Below are 24,868 nucleotides of genomic sequence, written 5' to 3'. Positions count from 1 at the left end.
TAGTTTTACATCTTCTGTGACCCTAGCCTCTCAGCTATTTCTTCATTTTCTTTCCTTATGAATACACTCAAATTCTGTTATCATTTACTACTACTACTACGTGGCCTCATTACTTACCATTACAGCCATTACTTACCTTTCCATTTATTTGCCCATAACCCCAAATGTATATCTTTAAACTAGGGCTGTTTAAAGCATGAATTTCAAGCCTTTATATTCAGCAGCTTATTGGATATTTTCACCCATTTGTCTCATAAACTCTCCAATTTTTATTGAATTTACCCTTATTTATTCCCCATTATAATGGTTAGTACCACAATCTACACAGTTGCTAAAACTAAAAACTGTCATCCTGACTCTTTCTTCTTCCTAGTTGCCACAAGCAGCCAATCTCAAAAATGCTATGAATTCTACCTCCTAAATATCCCTTGAATATATCTTCATCTTTCCCTTCACATAACCTTCTCTCTACTTCAGAACACCTGAATGAGTACAACTATCCCTTATTTTGTCTCTGTTTTTAGACTCACACTCCTATTATTCCACGTACTGTATTCCAGATAGCTTCTTGAAAAACCACGATCTTATCATGTTGCTACCCTATATAAAAGTTTTTCACTGGCTATAACATTATTCTTGGAATAAAATCCAGTTAATTAATGAAATTTACTGAGCCATGTTCACATTGGCCCCTACTCACCTTTCTAGCTTTATATCTCATTATTTTCTGCCTAATTGAAGTGTATGTTAATTGTGACTGCTTGCTCTGCTGAGACCATACCTTCTCATTCCTAACTTACTTGGGCTTTGGCTCTTCCTTAACAACCCTGCTCGAGACAATTCTGAATTAACTATTTTTGCTGAGAACTCTCTTGGTAAGTTGTACTTCCCAATTCTTAGTTTTTGTTACTGCACAAATAATTGCCCATTTATTTGTCTAAATTGTCTCAATGTTGACTTCTTGAGAGTAGGGACCATGTATCCAAAGTCTATAAATTAGAAAAATTTGTCTGATGCATACTTGATGCTCATAAATATTTCCTTGTATAAAGAACAAGAGAAAGTAATATGAACTGGTCTGCACAACTAAAATTCTATGACACGACTTTTTTTTTACATGTTGCATATCTTTTTTAAATTTATTTTAAATAAAATACATATTTATTTTTTAAATTTATTTTATATAATTCTTACATCATTTTTCATTTTTGCACAATGTGTGCATTTTCACTTTGGTTATATTCCCCATACAATTGCACCCCCCCCCTTTATTTTAACCGTACTCCTTCCTCTCCTCTTCCCTCCCCCCACTCCGTGATGTCTCTGGTTTATAGTTGCTTGTTGATTTTGACTTTTACTTTGTATTAATTAATCTTTTTCCTGGTCCCTTATTTAGGTTTTCTAAATTGCTGCTATGAGTGAGACCGTCCGATATTTTTCTTTTTCTTTCTGGCTTATTTCGCTGAGCATGATCCCTTCCAGCTCCATCCATGTTGCTGCAAACTGCAAATGTTTACCTTTTTTGATTGCTGAGTAATATTCCATTGTGTATATGTACCACATCTTCTTGATCCAGTCATCTATTTTTGGGCATTTGGGTTGTTTCCATAGCTTAGGTATCGTAAATAGTGCTGCTATAAACATGGGGGTGCAGGTACCCTTTGGAATTAATGTTTCTGTGTCCTTTGGGTAAATACCTAGGAGTGGAATTGCTGGATCTTATGGAAGCTCCATATCTAGTAGGTCAAGAAATCTCCACACAGCTCTCCTTAGTGGTTGGACCAGTTTGCACTCCCACCAACAATACAGGAGAGCTCCTTTTTCTCCATAACCTTGCCAACATTTGTTGTTGCTAGTTTTTTTAATATGTGCCATTGTCACTGATGTCAGATGGTATTTCATTGTAGTTTTGATTTGCATTTCCCTGGTTACAAGTGATGTTGAACATTTTTTCATATGCCTGTTGGCCATTTGCATTTCCTCTTTGGAGAAGTTTCTTTTTAGCTCTTCTGCCCATTTTTAGACTGAATTATTTTCTTTGTTTTTGATGAGACTCATCAGCTCTTTGTAGATTTTTGTGATCAGTCCTTTATCATTAGTGTTGTGTGCAAAAATTTTCTTCCAGTCGGTGGGGTTTCTCTTTGTTTTGGTTATTGTCTCTTTTGCTGTGCAGAAGCTCTGTAATTTGATGTAGTCCCAGCTCTTTATCTTTGCCTTCACTATCACTGCTTTGGGTGATATGTCTATAAAGATGTCTTTGAGGTACATGTCATGTAGTGTTTCACCTATATTTCCTTCTATGTATTTTATGTTTTCAGGTTTTATGTCTAATTCTTTAATCCATTTTGAGTTGGTTTTTGTGCATGGTGTGAGGTAGTGGTCAAGCTTCATTCTTTTGCATGTAGCGACCCAGTTTTCCCAGCACCATTTATTGAACAAACTTTCTTTGCTCCAGTGCATATTCTTTGCTCCTTTGTCAAAAAATAGGTGACCATAAATCTGTGGGTTTATTTCTGGATTTTCTATTCGGTTCCATTGGTCCATGTGTCTGTTCTTGTTCCAGTACCATATATGTTGCATATCTTTTAAATGATTTGTCTACACATTTTAGAGGAATGTATAAAGATCTTATACCTTTTTAATGTCAGCATAAGTTTTAATGTTAATGAGTGTATTTATCTCTGGTTTATTTATTATTGTTCATCTCATCTGTTTTATTTTTACAAGAACCCATCATTGAAACTCTTATTTTAATCTTAACATCACAATAATTAATATCTTTTCTCAAAAGAGACTACGAGGTGAAACTTGGTTATTTTCCCTCATCTGTATCTTCATTAGTTTCCTACTGCTAGTAGTCCATAGTAATGAATTTGGTATTTATACTTTAAATGTTATATTTTGTCATAAACAGAAATAATACTAAGTTGTTGGGTGTTTTTATTTGTTACAGTTTATCCTGACCTTTGTGCTATCAGCCTTGTGGCAGTAAGTGATGTGGATAAACATGCTGATAGAATTGCTTTTTGGGATGATGTCTATGGCTTCAATATGTCCTGTATGAAGAAAGCAGTTATTCCAGAAGCTGTTGTGGAAATTTTGGATCCGAAGACACTTATTTCAGATCCTAGTAGTATTAAGGTAGGTATTTTACTCATTTCATTTTTAACAGTATTTCCAGTTTTCCTAGTTTTCATTTATGAGTTCAGTATTTGAAATTAGTACATTGATTTCATAAGCTGATCTTCAAGACAGAAGCAACATGAGATCATGATATTTGCCAGTTGACTATATCATCTTGGAGTCACACCTCTTTATATGGGGAGAGAGTAGGTCCTTATAATGAATTGGAAGGTTTAAATCATTTAGTTGGGCTTAATGAAAGCAAAAAATCCTGCTATATTGTCATTCTGCTTCATCACCACTTCTTCGCTATATTCTAACTTCTCATTTACAGCCACATTATGCTTTCCTATCATATATTCCACACAATTTATTTTCTTTCATTCAGGTTTCTTCTAAACTTTTCATATGAAATAATTATACTGAATTTGCATATGAAACTAAGGTCCTACTCTGCTCAGATATCTCTGTGCCTTTTGTGTTTACTATGTTAATCTCTAGTTTTATTGTGAATTATTCAGGAAGGGGTCTAATTTACATGGATTGAGTAATAACTTTGATAAAAAGTGATACTGCTTTTCTTAAAAACTCCTTAATTTGTCTGTTTCAATTAGATAATCAAACAAATTCAGCTTGTTCAACATTAGGTTTAGAATATTGTCTCCTCTATTTAGTGACACTATTACTATAGCATTAATAATTATTCACTGAACAAAGGAGACATTCAGTAAATGTTTATTAATTTTCTTAAATCGATAGTCTTTACAATTAGCATAGAATAATAAATATGCAAAGTACCTTGACTAGAGCAAGCTGATTAAAATTGCATTCTGCTGTTAAGGAAAAAAAAAATACAGACTGCTTAAAGATTACAAGACTGTTTGTTGTTCTGGTACACTGATAGTAAGGGATTTTATTGGGATTCTTTGGCTCAGACTAGGCGTGTACCATGTTAGCCAACTCAACTTAAGGCTGAACAGAAGGAACAGGGCTGGGGTGCAGAAACAGTTTCTCTCTCTAGTGATCTCTTTGCTTAATGTAAAAACTTCTGTGAATATCTAATGTAAAAACTTTTGTGAATATCTAATGTAAAAACTTCTGTGAATATCTAATTAGAACTGAAAAATGAACATATTTAATAAGTTTATAATACCCTTTCTTCTTTTTTTACACTAATGATTTGTTTAGTAAATTTATAGTTTGTTCTCTATTCCAGTCTTCCTAAAAGTAAAAGACAATCACTTTGTAACTTCTTTTAAATTTTCTCATTTAAAAGAGTAATACCTCTAGCATATAGTCAGAAGAATTGTATTCCCTGGATTATATACTATTCATGGCAACTCAACTTTTGACAGCCTTTAGAACATATTTCTGATCAGAATATGTTTACCTTAATGAAATGGAGAAAGATTTGACCCAGAGAAGAATAAGAAATAGAATATTTGAGTACATTTTTCCTGAGTTGAATCTTCATATTTGGTTTTTCTCTTTGATTGAAACTATTGTGCTTTTCCCTAATGTCTAACAGACTTACCTTCAAAAGCAGTTATAAAAATAAATTTTGAAACAACTTGTCTTTTTCACTAGTATGTTTTCAAGTTGTCATTTCTAATAAAAAATATTGACTTATCATTACACATAATTTATAGCTAATGTGTAATTGGTGTTGTATGGAAAATAATTTTAGTTAGAACACATGAAGACATTTTTTTATTTTAAAAGTATTTTGGTGTGAAGAAAAGCTTTAGGAGATATGAATTGTGATTTGATTGATATATAAGATACCTTACAAGAAGTCTAAGTAAAAAATACTTCATTTAAAGAAAAATTAACAAAATGATCGTACCCGTAAATTTGGAAAGGATCCCAAATGTGGGATATGAATAAGCTTTGCAATTCATTGGTTTGCAAAATCCTTTTTGCATAAAGAAGCACAATTTTTTTGTTCTTTTTACTGTTTTTACAAAATTCTTCCCCCCACTTTTTTTTTTTTGGATGGGCAGCATATAGATTGCCATGCAACATCTATCTCAGATTTGGAATTTTCTTCAGATTTTACCCTGAAAATCACAAAGACATCCTTGTGCACGGTAAGCTATTTCATTCTACTTTGACAAATTTCTCTAGTAGTACATTTGATTGGCAGGTTAATGAATTAATTATCAGACTTGTGATAAATGAAAAAGACTATTGCCTTTGACAGTCTATCTTTGCCTTTGTTAAGTTATTGAACAGATCTGTTTTAATAGGTCTGTAGACTTCAAAAAGTTAGTTTAATTCAAAAGGGAAAAATTGGGAAACCATGTTTACATAATGAGTTTTCTTTATTGATTCTTCATTATTACCTATTATATAATTAATAGAGACCACTCAACTTTATCTTCAAAGACAAAGTTCATGCCTTATTCCTCCTAGTAACTCTTAACATTCAATTTCGGTGGAATAAGATGTGTTTATTTAATGTAATTTTTTATATTCATGTGTGAAAAATCATAAACTAGTGCTCTACCTTTCTTACAGAACTAATCTGATATAATAGAAGAAATATGGGCTTTAGAAAAGTTAGGCAAATCCAAATTCATCTTTGGTTCTGCCACTCACTGCTTTTGTTACTATATTCATTACCTCGGTATTTTCAGATTAACTGCTTTAAGAAAAATGGTGATAATTCTGTCAATTTAGTTGTACAGAGTAATGAGATAATATATGTGAAAGCACCTACATTGGAGCCAGAAATATTGTTATTAAGATATAGTTATTCTTAAATAATTTCAAAATGTATATTAGTACTAACAAAACAGTATTTACCTTTACCGAGACTTAAATATTAATAAAATATATGGGCCTTTATTAAAAATAAGGATGGGTTTATATTGGTGGTAGTAGTACAAATATTTATATTAACTAAACTAAGTATATAAGTTTGATTACTAATTATATCTTCAGAAAATAAATTTTTATTGAAATTATGAATCAGATTTATAATCATATTAACTTTGATTCTTCAACTTGATTCTTATTTATACACTCAGATTGATATACAAAAAGTTTTATGGTTTCTTTAAAATTGTTTCAGTTTACTTTGATACAATAATTATTTTACATCCAAAGAGTTTAACAATGTGCTTTGATTTTGAAGAATTCTTTTTAAGGGCTTTCTGTTATATTTTGTCTAAGTTCCATCTTCATTGTCTTACGTGTTACTTCTATTGTTTTTTGTTTGAGCATTCTACTGAGATTGGTATATGATAGACTACTTTTGTGACCTCAGTTTGAACTGTATTCACTATTAATCAAAACTTAAAATATTTAGATTTTTATTAACAGTTTAATAAACAAATATTAAAACTATCTGCTAGATACTTTTCTAAAATCTCTGGGCACAAAGAAAAAATACAAGTAAAACCTATTCTATGACCTGAAAAGATGCTTACCCGAGAAGTGGCAAGTGCTGAGAACATTTGAGTGTGAATGTAAAAATATAAAAATACACAAAGGGTGTTCTGGCCCTGGGAACACAAAAGTTTTTCTGAAATAAATAAACAAGCAAATAAATAAATAAACCTTAGCTTATCTGTTTAGAATTTTTTAAGTTAGGAAAAGTAAGTGAAAGTAAACAAAAGTTGTCAGTGAGCTAAATATAAATTGTGTGTTAACCGCAGCTCAGTTCTTTCCTTCTTTTTTAAAAGAGATATTTGCTAAATGGTAGATATATTTAAGAGGGCCTGATGTTTAGTTTTGGATGAGTTGAAATAAGGCTGAGTTAGAATTTTTAAAATTAATTTAAATGTATTTAAAAGAAACTTTAAAATGTTTACAACTCAAACTTTAGTAATTCCTTGCTCTTAGCATTCTTTGTTTTCATTTTACTTTTCAACTAAGCTTTAAATTTTTCTAATAGTTTAAGAAAAAAGCATCAAGATAAACCCATTTCATTGCAATTGTGTTCTTTAAATCTTCTTTCCAGGCTTTTGAAAAGTCTTCGACAATAGAACCAACTAATGCCATACTCATTCCTGAGTATTAAATCAGCTCTTAGTACTTTGGGGTGTAAATTGACCTAATTTTGACCTTGCAAAGCTAATCAGCTAAAGAAACTAATTATTAAAACACATCTGTGCTGCTTAGAAATAGTAAGATTTGTCTTGAACTTGCATCATAGATTTTAGTGGGACATCTGGTATATATTTTAATTGACTTCATTAAGTAAATTTTATGTGTTAGAACGGGAGTATTTCGAATTATGTGATTCCACCTCTATAGTCAGTTTCAGATTTCTCCTTGTGTGAATGATCATATGATCTACAGGATGGTCCTGAACTTTCTGTTCTTCCCTAAACCTCAACCTTTCTGTGTAGGCTTAGGTGGCATGGGAATGCTTAAATCTCTTTAATTGGTCTCAAGAACTTTTTTTTGAGTAGTAATATGTGCTGAGAACTGTGGGGCATTAGGGATATAGCAACAAGCCAAAACATATAGTTCTTCTCTTCAGTAGGCATATTAAAATGCACATTATAGGAAAAAGATGAAACTTGCCATGAACAACAGCGTGGATGGACCATGAGGGGATTATGCTAAGTGAAGTCAAAAGGACAGAGACAAATACCGTATGATTTCACTCACTCATGGGATATAAAGAAGAAAGGCAAGCAAACAAACAAAAGAAAAATAAGCCCATAGACTCTGACAACATAATAATAGTTACCAGAGGGAGGAAGAAGGGAGAGAATGAGTGAAAGGGCAGATTGTTTGGGGGTAGGTGGGGTGACTGGGCATTTAGTAATGAGTGTGGAGAGTGAGAAACTGTACTCCTGAAATCTATACAGTAAATTAATTTTACCTCAATAAAAAATCATAAATAATATTAGACTGGGAATCAGAATAACTAGATTCTAGTCCTACCTTTGCCACTGGCCAACATTATGAAAATTGTTTTCTTTTTCTGGGTCTTAGTTTCCTAAATGTGAAACAAGGAACTTACACTTAGCTGAATAATCTTTATTATTCATTCTGATCTAACATGCTATAAATACAAATGTTTATCAGTTAAACATAAATAAAATTCACCTTATGGGTATTTATACTATCAAAGAATTGAGAATTTGGCTACATGAGATAATGGCATTGTAGTTAGATAAGAAAATGTTCATATTTTTCAGATAATGTAAACTGAAGGCAAATATTCATAAGTAATAGACCGGGTAAATAAATGTGGTATGTTTATGGAGTACTATACATCTATAAAAAAGATCGCCTTGATTATACCTTAGGAGCTGGATAAATTCCAGGAATAGAATGCATATGAAAAAAGGATGTTTATAAACATCAAAATAGTGGTTACTATTTTTTAAGGGGACTTAGTCTTTGGAAGAGGACATGATCAAAACTCCAGAATCTTAGGAGTGGTTCTTTCTTTGATCTGGGTAGTAGTTTAGTGTGTTCATGTTGTAAAAGCTCACTGAGCTCTATCCCGGTGACTTTTATGTGTGTGTTGTACATAGTATACTTGTGTACTTCACTTAAACAATGTTTTTAAAGATTTATTTATTTCACATACAAGAGTTGGGGTACAGGCCAGAGATGCGGGGAGGTGAGAGGATTCATCAGAGACAGAGTGGGGAACAGAACAGGCAGACTGACCAAAATACACTGCTGAGGGGAGCAGCGGGGTGAGACAGGAGAGGTCTGCAGCACCATGTGGGTTGCTCCCTGGCCGGCCGGGGATCGCACTCATGCTGCAGAGACTGCGGCTTGCTTCATAGTGCGGTGCTTAATCCCTTGCACCACCGGGGAGACCCCAAACGTATATATACTTGATTTTTTAAAACTATTATTTTTTATTGAGGTAATTTTGGTTTACAACACTGCATGATTTAGGGTATAGGTTCACACCTCTTTAGATGTATATTATCACACCAACTCCACCACCCAGGTACTCATAATCTTTTCTCTTTTCCTCTGATAGCCTCAGTTCTGTAGTCAAATTTCTAGGGTTTGTTTTGATTTTGTGTCTGTACCTTTGTTTTGTCTTTTCGTATTCCACATATGAGTTAAATCATATGGTATTTTTCTTTCTCCTTCTGATTTATCTTGCTAGCATAATTCCTTCTCATTCCATCCCTGCTGAATTTTTTTTTATAGCTTAGTAGTATTCTGGTGTGTGTGTGTGTGTGTGTGTGTGTACACAAACATACATACATACATGCATACATACATACACACACACCAGCCATATCTTTTTTTTCCCCAGCCATATCTTTTTAATCCACTCATATGTCATTGTGAATTTAGGTTGTTTCCATCACTTGGCTATTGTAAATAGTGCTGCAGTGAACATAGGAGTGCATAGATCCCTTTGAATTAGTGTTTTTGAATTCTTCAGGTATATACCTAGGAGTGGAATTGCTATATCTAATGGTGGATCTGTGTAAAGTATGTATCTTTAATACAACATGGCATTGTGTTACAAACCTTCTACTACATCTAGAACACATCCAAAGAAATGTTGATGTGTGCCGTTGCCAAAAAAAAATGATTATTGATCTTATTGAGGTATGATTTTCATGTTGTTTCCAATATGACCTTATCACAGGATTTTATAGAGTAATTTTGATTATCTGAGATTTTCCCATTATGTGGTTTTTCTTTTATCTAATACATGAATGCTTCATCTCGTATTCAGAGGAGTTCTGTTGAGTGTTGGCATCTTTAAAATTCAATTAAAGTCCAAGTGCACCCTATGCATCGCTTACAAAATTTTGAACACTTCCGCTTGATCGCCTTTTACCATTCATTTTTCCCCAACCACAGAGAGTTTAGTCTTCTAAACTGGATGCCAGAGGATTTTGACCTTCTTAAAATCTGGATTTCTTCAACCTACCTTTCTTACATAGTTACCTTCCTACTTTTTTATACTTGCCATTGAACCATACCTTTAAGAAATTTTTGATATTTAAAAAAATATTAACTTTGTGATATATGTCCATTGAATAGGATAGTGAGAGGAATCACTGCAGTATTATACCATTATTAAACCTGAGAATGTCAAAGACCACAGTATGAGAAACCTGACGTTGAGTAAAATAACTTATAGAGTTGGTAGAGATTCCTATGCTTTTCATCCCATTTTTAAAAGTCAAACTGTAAGTAAATCCTGTGAATCTGCATTTTTTAAAACTGAGTTATATAGAATTTGAACATCAACTTGTTCTAAAACATAATTTGAGTAGATTGTTGAATTTCTTATGCTACATTACATATCACTTTAATTCTAGATACAGGGTCATGCTTGAAATGAGCAATGCTGAGGGTCACCATAAATTGTGAGAGAAGTAATCACACTTAAACAGGCCTAAAATACTTATCTCAAGCGCAGCAATAAGCATAAAATGGTTTAGTTGTCAAATAATCAATAATAGTGAACTCTTGATTTAGAGATGTCAGGGGAGTTTTCCCTAGTCCTATCTCAGAGGCTGCCAATTGGCATTATTAGATTGTGATAATAAATGAGCTTGACCAGGTATTTTCTTCTTTGATTCAGGCAGTTATCTCTGGAGTAATGACCTGTAAGGAAAATAATCTTCCCAATTCAGATTTCCTTTGCAATTAAGGTCTGGCAAAAACCATCATGAATACTGGTGTCCAGATCGTCTAAAAATTCTATAGCATCTAATGTTTCCAGATATCTGATGTATATGTATGTAGTCACAGGAAGGATCAGTCTTCACGGAAAGATGAGTCAAGGTGGAAAAATTGATTTTGAATATATGCACCAGCTGTCTCAGAACTTGCTCTCTAATAAGATTTACCAAAATGATTCTATCTTTTTTTTTCTAGGAAACTGAATGAGAAAAGCACTAATCTTTAAATAGGATAGAGTTTTCTAAAAATGGTTAAAATCAAAGAAAAGTTTAAGCAGTGGTGAAGTTGCATTGTGGATAAAAGCTAGTTTAGACCCAATGGACTGAATTTACCAGTATTACCTTAGAGGAGGTATCTAGCTCCTTAGTATTAGTATTTAACGCCTCCACATCGCTTCTTGACCTTTTGTCTAAGATTAAGTGTAGTATTTAACTCCTCCACATTACCTAGAGGCTGTATAATCATGATAACACCACCAGTGCCTACTTTTTAGATACTATTTTGAGTGTTAAATGAGATAATGCATAAAAGCATTTACCGCTCTGCCTGGCACATAAAAATATGCTCAAAAAATGAGCCATCTGATATTTCCAATCACTTTCCTATCTTCTGCATTTTCAACAAAAGGGTTGTTTTGTTACATTTTTAATTTATTCATTTGGTAATAGCAATTTAGAGTTTATGTAATTTCATAGATGATATTTAGTTATTTCATGAAGATTGAATAAGCATAACTAATATGGCTATAATTACCCCCTCAAAGACTGTTTTTGTTATTTTGTTTTGACCTTTTGTACACCTTTGCAGGCCAAGCTGTACATTGAAATTTCTTTGATCTAACTGTATGCTTGAATATCTAATGTATTAAAGAAATGAGACCTTTCAAAATGCTGCATTTATACAAACCAGCTACTTCTCAAAGCAAAATCACTTTCTTCTTATCTATAGTTTTGCAAAGGCTTACGTTTCTAATTTCTAAATCACTGAGACAGTGACATAACTATTGTAGAATGTACTTTCCTTTAACAAGTGATATATTCTGACTGTTCCCAAAGGTTGGACCATAATGTTCAGTCTGATTTCTTTTTCCTCTTCTTTTCATTTAGCATCCAACCCCTCGAATAAGAGATGGAACAGACTAAATACTGGGTTCCAAATATGTAAATTACTGTCTCACACTGCAGTGTGCAAAGATTGCAACTAAAACACACCTGAAATTACCCCAGAATTTAAGATAGCTAATATAATTACCTTCTTTAACATGCTGCAGCCTCTAAATGACAGACATAAATGAATACTACTAGATTTTTGGTTCCACTCAGAGTTGGATATTTTATAGAAGGAATTAGTTGGGAGGTGATCATCATGATTTTGTTCCTAGAAATATATTTACTTACCAATGATAGTGTTTTCTGCCTTTTCAAAAACTAAAACTGGATGATAGCTCCTGTATGGATTGTGGATGATTTTTAGCAAAAGTAGCATTGAAAAATGGAATACAAGGAAACAATAAGTATTCAATAACTATATCAATAACTCTATCAGTGAAAAACTGATGATGTTTATGAGAAAGCAGGAAGAGAGGAATATAATGAAGCAGTGAGAAAGAAAAATCTAGAGTTTTAAATTGCAAGCACATCCAAAGTAATTCTTTTCAAGACACTGTGAATGTAACAAAGAATGTATTTGGGATCTCTGGCCCCAAAGATCCTCATTAGTACTAAAGGCTAATATATAAATAGATTGTTGCAATATAGTATCATGTAACAGAATTTAATAATGGATTCATATGGCAGGTACCCTTCACCTGGCACTGTCTTACTTCTTGGGTTTACCTTAGGTCTGGCTTCTTCCTGAAAACCTTCTTAATTAATACTGCTTGTATTATATTAGTGGAAAGTGATTAATTGTTGATGTCAGAGAATATTTCTCCAAAGTAATTGGCATATGTTATCAGTTTTGAATAAAAAATAGGAAGTTAGAAGAACAGCGTCATGGTTTCCTTTTCCCAAAGGTTAGTTAGTAAAAGTCGAGCATATTATATCACTTCATCTTTCATTTATTTGTTTACTTAATTAACAAGTCTTTATTAATTTCTTTTAGTCCCTGAACATCCCAGGCTATTTCATGCCTTTGTAACTGCACAGTTGCTTTCACTGTTTAGATAGAATACCCAGGCATTGTGATTAGGCAGTGAGGCTATGGACATGAGCACAGACATGGTGAGAGTGGCCTTAAGGGCCTATTGGGACCTTCAGTTGAACAAAAAGCATTATGAGTACGGTGAGTTTTGTTATAGGGAATGCAGGATCATTTAATTGGTTTATTATAATCTTCTCTGTGGGGTTTACAAGAGCGCCAAGAGTAAGTAGCATTTAAACTGAGACATAACAGGAGCAGCAAGCTTAGAGAATGGGGACGTGATACGGCAAGGGACCTTCAGTAGGGGAAAATAATGCAGTGAAAGATCTTCTTTCTATAATGGTCGACTACATAAAGTGGAGCAACCCCTTTTGCTGAGAACTATACAAGCTGAAAAAATACCCTGTTTGAAGGTGTCAGAGAGAAAAAGTAGTAAAATATGGTCAAATCAAGGCTCAGAAAAGAAGGAAAGTCAAAGAAATGAGACTGACATTTGGGACTGCATTTGCCTCATAGGCTTTGCCAACTTGGAAGCAGCAGCCTTCACTAGACTATTTAATAGTCTCACAAGGTTAGGAATACGAAAATGGGACCTTTTAAATTCCCCAGTGCTTTGCATTGGGACCCCGGAGACTGCACTTAAAAAAAGGTTAATATAGAGGTAAATGAGGCCTTGCATGGACTGCAGTCCAACTTCAAATCATCCTGGTGAAGATAGAAGGAAATCTTCCATTTACAATAATAGGCATAGACCTTGAGGGCATTATGCTAAGTGAAGTAAGTCAGACAAAAACTAATAATGTATGATATCACTTATATGTGAGATCTAAAAAAGCTGAACTCAGAAACACAGTACAGAATGGTAGTTACGTAAGTGATGGGGGAAATGGGAAGATGTTGGTCACAGGGCACAAACGTCCAGCTATAAGATGAGTAAGTTCTGGGGACCCAATGGTAATCATGGTAATTATGGTATAATATAGTATATTCATAGTATGATACTGCATTTTGTACTTGAAAGTTGCTGAGAGTAGATCTTTAATGTTCTCACCACAGAAAATAAATGGTAATTATGTGGTGTAATGGAGGTATTAACTGGCTGTGATGGTAATCATTTTGTGGTTTATAAGTGTATCAGATCAACATATTCATTAAACTTACACAGTGTTGCACATCAATTATATTTTAGTAAAACTGACCCCAAAATCAGGGTAGTGGTTAACTTGTCAGGGTTGAACTGTAATGTGATTAACTAGGTATGTAAGGGACATTACTAGGCTGCTGGGATGTGTATTTCTGGAACTGAGTATAAGTTTCATAGCTCTATTCTGCTTGAAAATTCACCATGATGTACTCCTGTGCAATTTTCTAGATGTGTATTATAGTTCAAAAGGTTTATAAAAGTGAAAATATTGGCACAGCTTAATGAATGTATAAAACAGTATTCAGTGTTTATAGCTACAAAGAAATGTAAAGCAATTAGAATATGTAAGGTACTAATTTATGAAATGTCAGAGTTAAGGTATTTGTGTTTTAGAATATGGGGAGGTATAATAAGCAATTTTGAAATGACAAGGAATTTTAAGTGAATTTAAAAGAAATTTCAGTTATAATCTGAAAAATCAAAAATTATATTGTTTTCAATTTAAAAAATATATTTAGGACCTATTATTTCTTTTGCTTCTTCACATATTGGTTGGTCTGTTTCTAAAAACCACTCAATTTGGCAACATCCCTTGAGAAGTATATGGTACTTAATATGTATTGTTCCCTAGAGGAATCATCAGAAAAAGAAAACGCATGTTTTCTCCTAGGATAAAATAGAAAATTAATTGGAAAACGATGAGTTCATAATTTAAGATAAGCTTAACACTGGGAAAAAATCATGATATGTAATTTTCATATTTGTTGATTATGTCTTCAAGCTTGAATATCAGTTATCACTATTAGAAGAGTTCATGCTCTTATGCACTGACTTGTTCAGCTTATGTTTGTGTTTTCATCTGGCTGGTTTATATGCAATGATGTGAGCTATAATAATCATTTTTATGCATTATCTTCTTTCTCTTTACTTGCTTCAAACTCGTCATCAGTTGCCTTTTGAATTCCACATTAAGATTTTGAAAGAAATACTCCAACAAAGAAATGAATTGCATTTTTGTCATAGTGATTCTGCTGCATGGATTACAAGCACTCTATCTCTATGCTTGGATAAACTCCATCAAAAGCACATTATCCTCCTACTTCTGTGGCCAGCTGCCTAATTATATCTGCTGTAACCACACGCTGTTGGAACATGATACCAATGAAGAACAGAAATGATAAATTACTCCCTGCAGGTGATAGTGATAATGATAATTTTTAATTTTCTTCTTTGGAAGGTCTAGTCTGTTCTTATTTCATTGGTTGCTGCTTTGTTACATACACACATGGCATGTGCTCTTTAAAGAAATATTTATACCAAAATACACAGAAATTCATTTTTATTCCAAGTCATTGTTTTTTCCAAATGAGCATGTGTAAAATGAACTGCATCTACCTTTTCATACATGGGATAAACAAACAAAATGTGGCTTAAAACAGATTTTTCAATGATTGAGTTGACAAATAGTATGACTCATTTTCTTCTCTTTTATGAAATCCACCAAGGCGCATTCTGAAGCTGTATTCTAATACTTAGGAATATTTAAGATACACAATAAAGCTACACAAAAAAATAATTAAGAGACACACAAAAGAATAAAGAAAATTATTTTTCTATGTGTTTCAAAGTAATTGTGGAGGATTCTCACTAAATTACAAGCATGATTAAATTATCTCAGAAATGTACTTATGTATTTTACTTTTCTGTTTTCTTCTATCATCACTATTATTGTTGTTAATTACCACTTAATCTCCTTCCATCTATAGGACTGCATAAGTAAAATTTTTTTGTGGTTCAATTCAGTGAATATTTAGTTATGACTTTGCCTTTGCAGATAAATCTGCTGCTACAGATCCTTGATTTTAATGCTTATATTTTTCCTCAGCAGTTCTCTTCACCCCTGACAAGATATATATGTGGAACAAAAGAGAAATTTATTTTGTGGTCAGGCCTTCTAGCCTATCTGATCTTTTGCAGGCTCATGTCAAGTTGTGCTCCAGTTATATTTCATTGCCTGTTAGTCATTATTTTCAATTTCCTGTGGTTATTGTTTATTCTTATATTTGAATGACTTCCACAGACAGACTATAGCTTCATTGAAATTAACATTGGGAAGACCTAAAGATAGCCTGTCAAAGTGATGGCAAACAAGGTAGTGAAACTGTGATGAAAGATAGTGACACATTTATGTTCAGCAGCAAAACAGATTGTTTTGTCCTCCAATCAGCAGACATATTTGGTTATAAAGGCTTTGCAGAAATAAAAACAAGAATCATTATTCTACTGGTTTGTGTAACTATTTTGAGGGTTTTTTTTTTCTTTTTAAAAATCTTTTAATTATTAAGGATAACTTACATGAAAAAAAGCCCTCTCCCTTGTAAGTGACATTCTGGAACTTTTGTTTTGAGCGTTAAGTACCCATTTGAAAACCATAATTCCTCTTAGTTTTTCATGGTAAGAGTCTTCCATTTTCTCACTTACGTGAATGCTATCTCATGAGTAAGTTTTCTGAATGTAATTTTTAATTCTGTATGAAATTTTTTTTAAGATTTTTTTTTTTTAGATTTATTTATTTATTTATACAAGCACTGGGTACAGTCAGAAGCGCGGGAGGGTGAGAGAATTCACCAGAGCCAGAGCAGGGAGCAGAGCAGGCAGACCGATGAAACACACTGCTGAGGGGAGCAGCGGGCGCAGCAGGAGAGGTCTGTGAGCCATGTGGGACCCTTGCCTGGCGGCCGGGGATCGAACCTGCACTGCAGAGGCCACGGGCAGCCCTGCAGCCCAGCGCTCAACTGCTGCGCCACCAGGGGAGGCCCTAATTCTGTATAAATTTCTATCTAACTCCTCATGCTTCTGAAAAATGTGTGTTTATATATTGTTATATATTTATATATTGTTAATATCTATAACCAAACATCACTAGGAAGGAAATTCTCCACGAGGAGTCAAATATCCCATGATACATTTGAAAGGGAACTGAAAAAGAAGTGTTCTCGGATGTATCTTTGTCACAGATCCCTGCCAAGTACTCATAAATAAAATTAATTATATCGTTCATTTTCGTTTCTTATTTAATTGCCTTTAGGCTTATTTACCATTTGTTTTTTGGTTACTCCCAGTGTTTCATTCATTGTAGTACTTGAAGGGGTTAAGGGAATGTTGGTTTCGTCTTTGATTATTAGCTGAAATTCATATGGTGAGATTTAGTGATTGGAGAACAGATTCAAAGTTGAATCTTTGTATTCTCAATTTTTTTTTTCAGTATTTTAAATTTTTTTATTTTTTAATTCCTATTCTCTATACCTATAAATCTGTAATTGTCCTACAATATCAATATTACTCATCTGTTTTTATTACCCAGTTAAAGATATGATACATAAAAATTATTTTATATATTTAAGACTGATGATGTTAAGAGCTTTCTTTAAAGCTGAATTTGTTGTTTCTACAGGTTCTGGTACTGTATAGGATTTTCTTCCCACATTCTTTTTTGGTAACAGGATATAAGGAGCACATAAGATACACACACACACACACCATGTAGAATAATTATAAAGTGAAACCCCTGCTATGAAATTCTGCGCACTCATCTTTGGGATTGCATGTACTTACATTGAAATCCCCACCAGATTTTGTTACAGCTTTTGCCTTAAATAATCATAACAATTTTAAAGGAATTCAGAGGGTAAAAAGTAGTCTTTTATGTTTGCACAGCTGTTTATCAGTTTCTTTGTTCTGTTATTTTTGATGTTTCAGGTTCCTTCTGGTATTATTTCCCATGCCTAAAGAACTCCCTTTTAAATGTCTTGTAAAACAAGTCTGTTGGTAATGAATTTTTTAAGTTTTCCTTCACTTGAAAATGTCTTTATTTTGCCTTCATTCATAAAAGATATTTTTGCTGGATATAGAATTTGGGGTTTGTTTTTTTCCCACTGTGCTTCAATATCTTTTTTTTTTTTTTTTTTTGTCTTTTCTAGGTCTCATGTCACATGTATATTAGCTTCATAGGTTCCTGAGGATCCCTGAGTTTTATTTCTATCCTTTTCCCTTGGTTTTTCAAAATGTATAATTTCTATTGTTCTACCTTCAAAATCGTTGATTTTTTTTTTTGTGATGTGTCCAGTCTACAATTCAGCCAGGAGTATTTGGTGTCATTTCCATTCTACAATTTAGCCCGGGAGTTTTTGGTGTCATTTCAAACAGAGAATTAGGGGTTCCTTTTCTCTAGTTTTCTTCTCCCCATGTTTGTCCCAGATTCTCCAATTTTGCTGCATTGAAAGATTTTTAGTTCCATCTATATTTAGTCAGTGTTTTAAGAATTTATACTGACTACATAATAGGGCTAGCTATATTTTAAAATTTATCTAAAAATATTAACTAAAATTCATTGAGAATCTGCTATATAGTCAACTTGGACTGGGTAAGGGGAATAGAAATATGAGTTGCATGTAAGCTTTGCTCTTAATTATATTCTGATAAGATAAACTCTGCTCTCATGTGGTAAGTATTGTGATAGAATTGTATCTAGTATGCACATTCACTCAGCAAATATTTATTGTATACTATGTACCAGGCAGTGTTCTGGGCACTAAGGATACAGTGGTGAACAAGATTGACATACAGGAATAAATTTAAGAAAACAGTTTAATTAGCCTGTGAAGTGGCAGCAGAAAGCAATTGAATAAAGTTATGTCTTAGAAATGTACTGATTAACTGTATGATTTTCTCTAATAACCTGTCGCTGAGTACTACGTTGCTTTATGATTCTATCTGAGAGAATTATAGGTAGTATTTTCATTCTCTCTTGGTGTCTAAACTATAATGAACCTTATGGTTAAAAATTGAGTTTGGTTTAGACCCAGTCCATATTAACTCTACAAAAGCAACAGAGTACAGAGTTAGCTTTATAGACTTTATACAATGCCAGGTTTTTAAAAAAAAAATCTTTTACATCATTGTATATTCCCTGTAAAATTCCCACTATCAATTTACCCTTGAACAATCGAAATAGAAAAAGTCAAACCCATCCCAGAAGTAAAAGCAAAAATTCGGATTTTATTACCAAAGAATGAAAGTTATATGTTCTTCTGAATTTATTAGGTTTTTTTCATAGATCTTTTTGTACTATCACAGTAACCTTTAGTTACTTCAGAGTTTCTTCTCTGGGAGAAACACGAATTTTTAAACACATATTTTGAGTGTGGTCTCATGTTGATGCAGCTGTCTGGAGGTTTAACTTAAATAAGTGGGCCCAAGATGGCTTTCCTTACAAGACAATATCTCAGCAGGAGAGTCTGGATTGACTGGGGCCAGCTGTACCCTTCTTTCTCTCTGTGTAGTCTCTCATCTTTCAGTAGTCTATCATGATTATTTATTCTCTAATAAAACACATATTGATTATTTGATTAGCCTTTTGTACTCTTATTGTATGTTTGTTTGGGAGTAAACCAGATTATGTTTATTTTTGCATATCACATCTTTTCCAGGAAAAATAGTGGCCTGCCATATAAGTTTAAGAAATGTCTGTTTCTTGTTTGCCATGTCTTAAAAAAATGCATAATTAATAGTTATATCATTTAAGTAATTTAATAATTATATATATATTATTAAACAGGCAATTGCTGGCTACTTTGATATATATTTTGAGAAGAATTGCCACAACAGGGTGAGTATCATGACTTGTCTTCTAAGAATTAATTATGTGAAATACATTGTATTTCATTTTTGTGCCCCAAGGTGTTTGATCATAAGCATTTTGCTGTTGTAAGCAATTGAAGCTTGTATTTGATATAGTAGATTAATGTACCATGATATTAAAAATCTTGTACTTCATCAAATACTTTTAAATTTTACCAATGCAGGTCATGTTCTCAACGGGCCCCCAGAGTACCAAAACACACTGGAAACAAACAGTATTTCTATTGGAAAAGCCATTTTCAGTAAAAGCAGGTAAGAAAGAAAAGTCAAGGGGGAAAAATGTCTTATTCATACTGAAGTAAGCAATATTCATTCATTCTACAACCACTTCTTATGTGCCCACTGGTTTTGAAGTTATACAATAGATGTTAAGATGTTCTTAAAGCTGCTATCTACGTAAATTTTAGACGGTATATTATTTTATTAAAATAACTAAAAGACAGTATTTTTATTTCCTAAATGACTAAAAAGAAATATCACTTATAGAGGTAAAATATAAATTAAAGAGAATGTCATTCAGTAGTTATTGTATTCAAAATGTGCTTGTCTAGTAAGTTCTCCATTGTTTCTACCTCATTAAGTCTGGTTCAATTACACATTTCTTTGTTTTACACTTCATAGGTTGCTCACTTATATGAGCACCTATAGTTCTTAACTCTAAAAATTATAATTTGATTATGGAACCTTTTTTAAACTGCTTGGTACATGTAAGTCTTCTTATCCCACCTTCACTGACTGTAGGAAAGCTGAATGTATAACAAACATCAATGGAGAGATACTCAGTAACAGTAATATGGAAAGGCTGAAGTATAAAACTCTGTCATCCATCACTAAAGGAAAATAATACATAAAGTTGAACCATGCCAAGTACAGGGAATAAGGTAGACATATGGAATTTTCTTAAACTCCTAGTAGTTCTAATTGGTACAAGAACTTGATAGAGCAGCTTGATAACACCCAGTTAAGGACAGGTATATCATCCCTATAATCACACAATTTCTTTTCAGCTATGTATTCTGAACAATCTTGCCCATAGTCTGTGTACAAGAATCTTCACAACAGGGTAAAATAATGTAAAATAATGACCTTGCCTTGTTTTTTAATTCATTTTATTCACAACCTAGTTCTAATAATAATTTTGAAAGCAGTGCTTTAAACATTTGAGCACTTCCAGTATTGTGAGAATAAGACATGAGCATTCCAGAATGAATGAATACTTTTGAAGAAGTTAGAGAAAACTTACTTTCTTTTTTTTTTTTTAATAAATTTTATTGTTATATTCCCCATACAATTGCAGCCCCCCCATTCTGACCCCAATCCCTCCCCTCCCGCCCCCGCCCCCCTAAAAGTGTCTCTGGTTCATAGTTTTTTGTTGATTTTGATTTTCACTCTCTTATATTCATTTTCCTGGTCCCTTATTTAAGTTTTCTAGATTCCTGCTATGAGTGAGACCATCTGGTATTTTTCTTTTTCTTTTTGGCTTATTTCGCTGAGCATGATCCCTTCCAGCGCCATCCATGTTGCTGCAAATTGCATGTGTTTATCTTTTTTGAATGCTGAGTAATATTCCATGGTATATATGTACCACATCTTCTTGATCCAGTCATCTATTTTTGGGCATTTGGGTTGTTTCCAAAGCTTAGCTATTGTAAACAGTGCTGCTATAAACATAGGGGTGCAGGTGCTCTTTGGAATTGATGTTTCTGTGTCCTTTGGGTAAATACCTAGGAGTGGAATTGCTGGATCATATGGAAGCTCTATGTTTAGTAGGTCCAGAAATCTCCACACAGCTTTCCACAGTGGTTGGACCAGTTTGCACTCCCACCAACAGTGCAGAAGAGTTCCTTTGAGAAAACTTACTTTCAACCTTAAATTCAGGATGATCATTTTCCTTTTCCTTCTAAAATAATATGCAGTTTTACTGTTCAAACCTGTACGTCAGTGTTTACTTTAAAACTCCAGCTCAGCAAAGATAAACAGCTGGGACTATATCAAATTAAAGAGCTTTTGCACAGCAAAAGAGACAATAACAAAAACAAAGAGAAACCCCACCAACTGGGAGAACATTTTTGCACCCAACACGAATGATAAAGGACTGATCACAAAAATCTGCAAAGAGCTGATGAGTCTCAACAACAACAAAGAAAATAATCCAGTCAACAAATGGGCAGAAGAGCTTAAAAGAAACTTCTCTGAAGAGGAAATGCAAATGGCCAACAGGCATATGAAAAAATGTTCAACATCACTTGTCATCAGGGAAATGCAAATCAAAACTACCATGAGATACCATCTTACACCAGTGAGAATGGCACATATTAAAAAAACTAGCAACAACAAATGTTGGCGAGGGTGTGGAGAAAAAGGAACTCTTCTGCACTGTTGGTGGGAGTGCAAACTGGTCCAACCACTGTGGAAAGCTGTGTGGAGATTTCTGGACCTACTAAACATAGAGCTTCCATATGACCCAGCAATTCCACTCCTAGGTATTTACCCAAAGGACACAGAAACATCAATTCCAAAGAACACCTGCACCCCTATGTTTATAGCAGCACTGTTTACAATAGCTAAGCTTTGGAAACAACCCAAATGCCCAAAAATAGATGACTGGATCAAGAAGATGTGGTACATATATACCATGGAATATTACTCAGCATTCAAAAAAGATAAACACATGCAATTTGCTGCAACATGGATGGCGCTGGAAGGGATCATGCTCAGCGAAATAAGCCAAAAAGAAAAAGAAAAATACCGGATGGTCTCACTCATAGCAGGAATCTAGAAAACTTAAATAAGGGACCAGGAAAATGAATAACTATAAGAAAGTGAAAATCAAAGTCAACAAAAAACTATGAACCAGAGACACTTTTAGGGGGGCGGGGGCGGGAGGGGAGGGATTGGGGTCAGAATGGGGGGCTGCAATTGTATGGGGAATATAACAATAAAATTTATAAAAAAATAAAAAAATAAAAAAAAATAAAACTCCAGCTCATCTTCCACATGATTTGGCTTTGAAAATATGATTAAAATCAGAGTTTTACTTCTCTTTCTCTGTATATGTCTACTAAACTTTTATATGATGGAAAATTCATCCTTTTTTTATTTCATATTTTAATGCTGAATTTCAATAGTGATAATAATGATTTCCTTTCTTTACCTCTTCCAAGGAAAGGAAATTTCATTGCTCTGGAAGAAATTAATTTTAAAAATCACCAGAACAGAAATGAAATGAAATCAGTTTTGTTCTTGATTGAACTGCTACACTGCTTTGTGGTATACTAATAGCCGTCTGCTGGTGATAAAAACAAGGTGATACAGCTCAGCTCTCTAGGAGTGCCCTTTGCAGGACTCACCACAATGTGCACGCTTAACAACATCAGTCATTTTATATCTATTTGACATTGATTAATTACTCTGATCTACTCTGGGTATCACAGCCACTGCCTTGCCACTTTACTCGGGCTTGAACAATTGAAGGGAGTTCAGCAGAGTAAATTATGTATTTATTACTCTGACCTTTCATGCTATTTAATTAACTTAAGTGAGTGCTGTTTGAAATTAAGATTATTACAGAAATAATTGTTTTGCTTGCATTTCAAGGCATGAAAATTATAGTACCATCTTAAAAAGTAATTAATAAATACTTTTTAATTATTCAGATATTTTGTTTAATTTTGACACATTCTTTCAAGAAAATTTAACTAAAGTATCCATTACTAGCTCATCTTGGGCTGTATTTCTAAATGGAGGAATGTGACTAACTCATAGTTAAACCCTTTAAACTAGAAATGAAGAATTTGATAACCTGTTTTATAAGCACCATAGAACATTTCTATTTTGACCCTTATACTAAGGGTCTTACTTAAGTAAGAACTTACTCTTGTTAAATGAAAGAATGGTATTCAATTACAACTTAGCGATCTCTTATTTATTTTTAAAGGCTTTTGGTAAATAAATACAAAATTAAGTGAGAAGTGTTTGTAATCAGAAAAGCACATAAAATTCCATTTTAGAATATAATAAAAATTGTAGGTAATCAGTTATTGTCTTGAAACAAACATAATATATTTTGTGTTCACTGTTTCATGTGAAGTTCTGGTTTTCCATTTAGTGTCAGTAACTTAAAGGCCAATGCCTGTTGTGTGCCTCCATATAATATGGGTTTAAGTTTGCCAAACTAATTTTCACTTCCCCAAAATGCCGTTCCCTGAAGGCTCCCTACACGTTTTTTCTCCCTTAAATGCCATCCACGTGCACTACTTAACCCTGGTTAACCATGATGTTAGTCCTCAGGTTCATTCATTTTTGTGAAACCTTGCCTTTCACTGCTTTCAACCACCCCCATTTTTCACCTCCAGCACATTTTAGGCACATACCTAGCGTATGATTGTTGGTGTAACTGTTTCTCTTCCTGTGTTCTTTGAGTGCAGGAACCATGTCCTCATTTCTACTATATGCCCAGGGACAACCTTAGGGCCCCATATTCAGAAGTCCAGGAAAACAACTCTCCCAACAACCTATATGACTTGACCTCTATACTTTCCCTCATTCCAGGTTTTGGCACCTGTAATATGTGTTAGGACTGTCTTTTTTTTCAAAATGTAAATATAAAATTGCTTTAAAAATTAAATTTATTACTTTAAAAAGGTAAAAAAAATAGCAAACCACATGAGCATAAAAGTACGGTGTACCGATTATTACATTTCTAGACCATATTCTTTGAATTCTTAAACACATTTTCTTCTGCCTTTCTTCTATAGGTGAAGCTGTGAAAGGAAAGATCACAGTTCACAAGAACAAGAAAGATCCACGTTCTCTTATTGTGACCCTCTTCTTGAATAATTCAACTCAAACTTATGGTCTCCAATGAAAAAGCACAAGTTTTTTATGTGGGGACGGGGTGGGGAGGGCTGGAGGGAGAAGTTTTATGTGACTACATGGATGGATGATGTGTTCTTTCCAATGAGTCTCCTCAAGAGAAGCAGGTAGAGAGGGACCTGATGTAATTCAACTGAGGAAGGGAACCAGCCGATCCTAGTGGTCCACTTATGTCATTTTTCAAAGTCTGGTCGGTAGATTTAACCAAATGTGAGGTCTTCACTGAGTTTAGCTGTATTGAAA

The 24,868-nt window shown here is 33.5% G+C and overlaps 1 protein-coding gene across 2 annotated transcripts in view; it reads left to right on the top strand.

Moving 5' to 3' along the window:
* The window catches only part of PRMT3 (protein arginine methyltransferase 3), a gene marked incomplete at both ends in the record, with an annotated part of 77,467 nt that extends 52,850 nt beyond the window's left edge, over positions 1-24,617 (top strand). For both annotated transcript variants that reach the window (XM_084255240.1, XM_084255239.1), the window contains 5 exons: positions 2,954-3,141; positions 5,127-5,213; positions 19,668-19,718; positions 19,915-20,002; positions 24,508-24,617. In XM_084255240.1, coding sequence (XP_084111366.1) covers positions 2,954-3,141; positions 5,127-5,213; positions 19,668-19,718; positions 19,915-20,002; positions 24,508-24,617 — 524 coding nt within the window. The remainder of the gene's footprint in view (positions 1-2,953; positions 3,142-5,126; positions 5,214-19,667; positions 19,719-19,914; positions 20,003-24,507) is intronic.
* Positions 24,618-24,868: the final 251 nt, after the last annotated feature.

Source organism: Talpa europaea, assembly GCF_964194135.1.
Source record: "Talpa europaea genome assembly, chromosome: 1".
In the NCBI taxonomy this organism is placed as follows: Eukaryota; Metazoa; Chordata; class Mammalia; order Eulipotyphla; family Talpidae; genus Talpa; species Talpa europaea.
The sequence above is the reverse complement of the archived record's forward strand: the minus strand, read 5'-3'. Positions and strand labels throughout refer to the sequence as shown.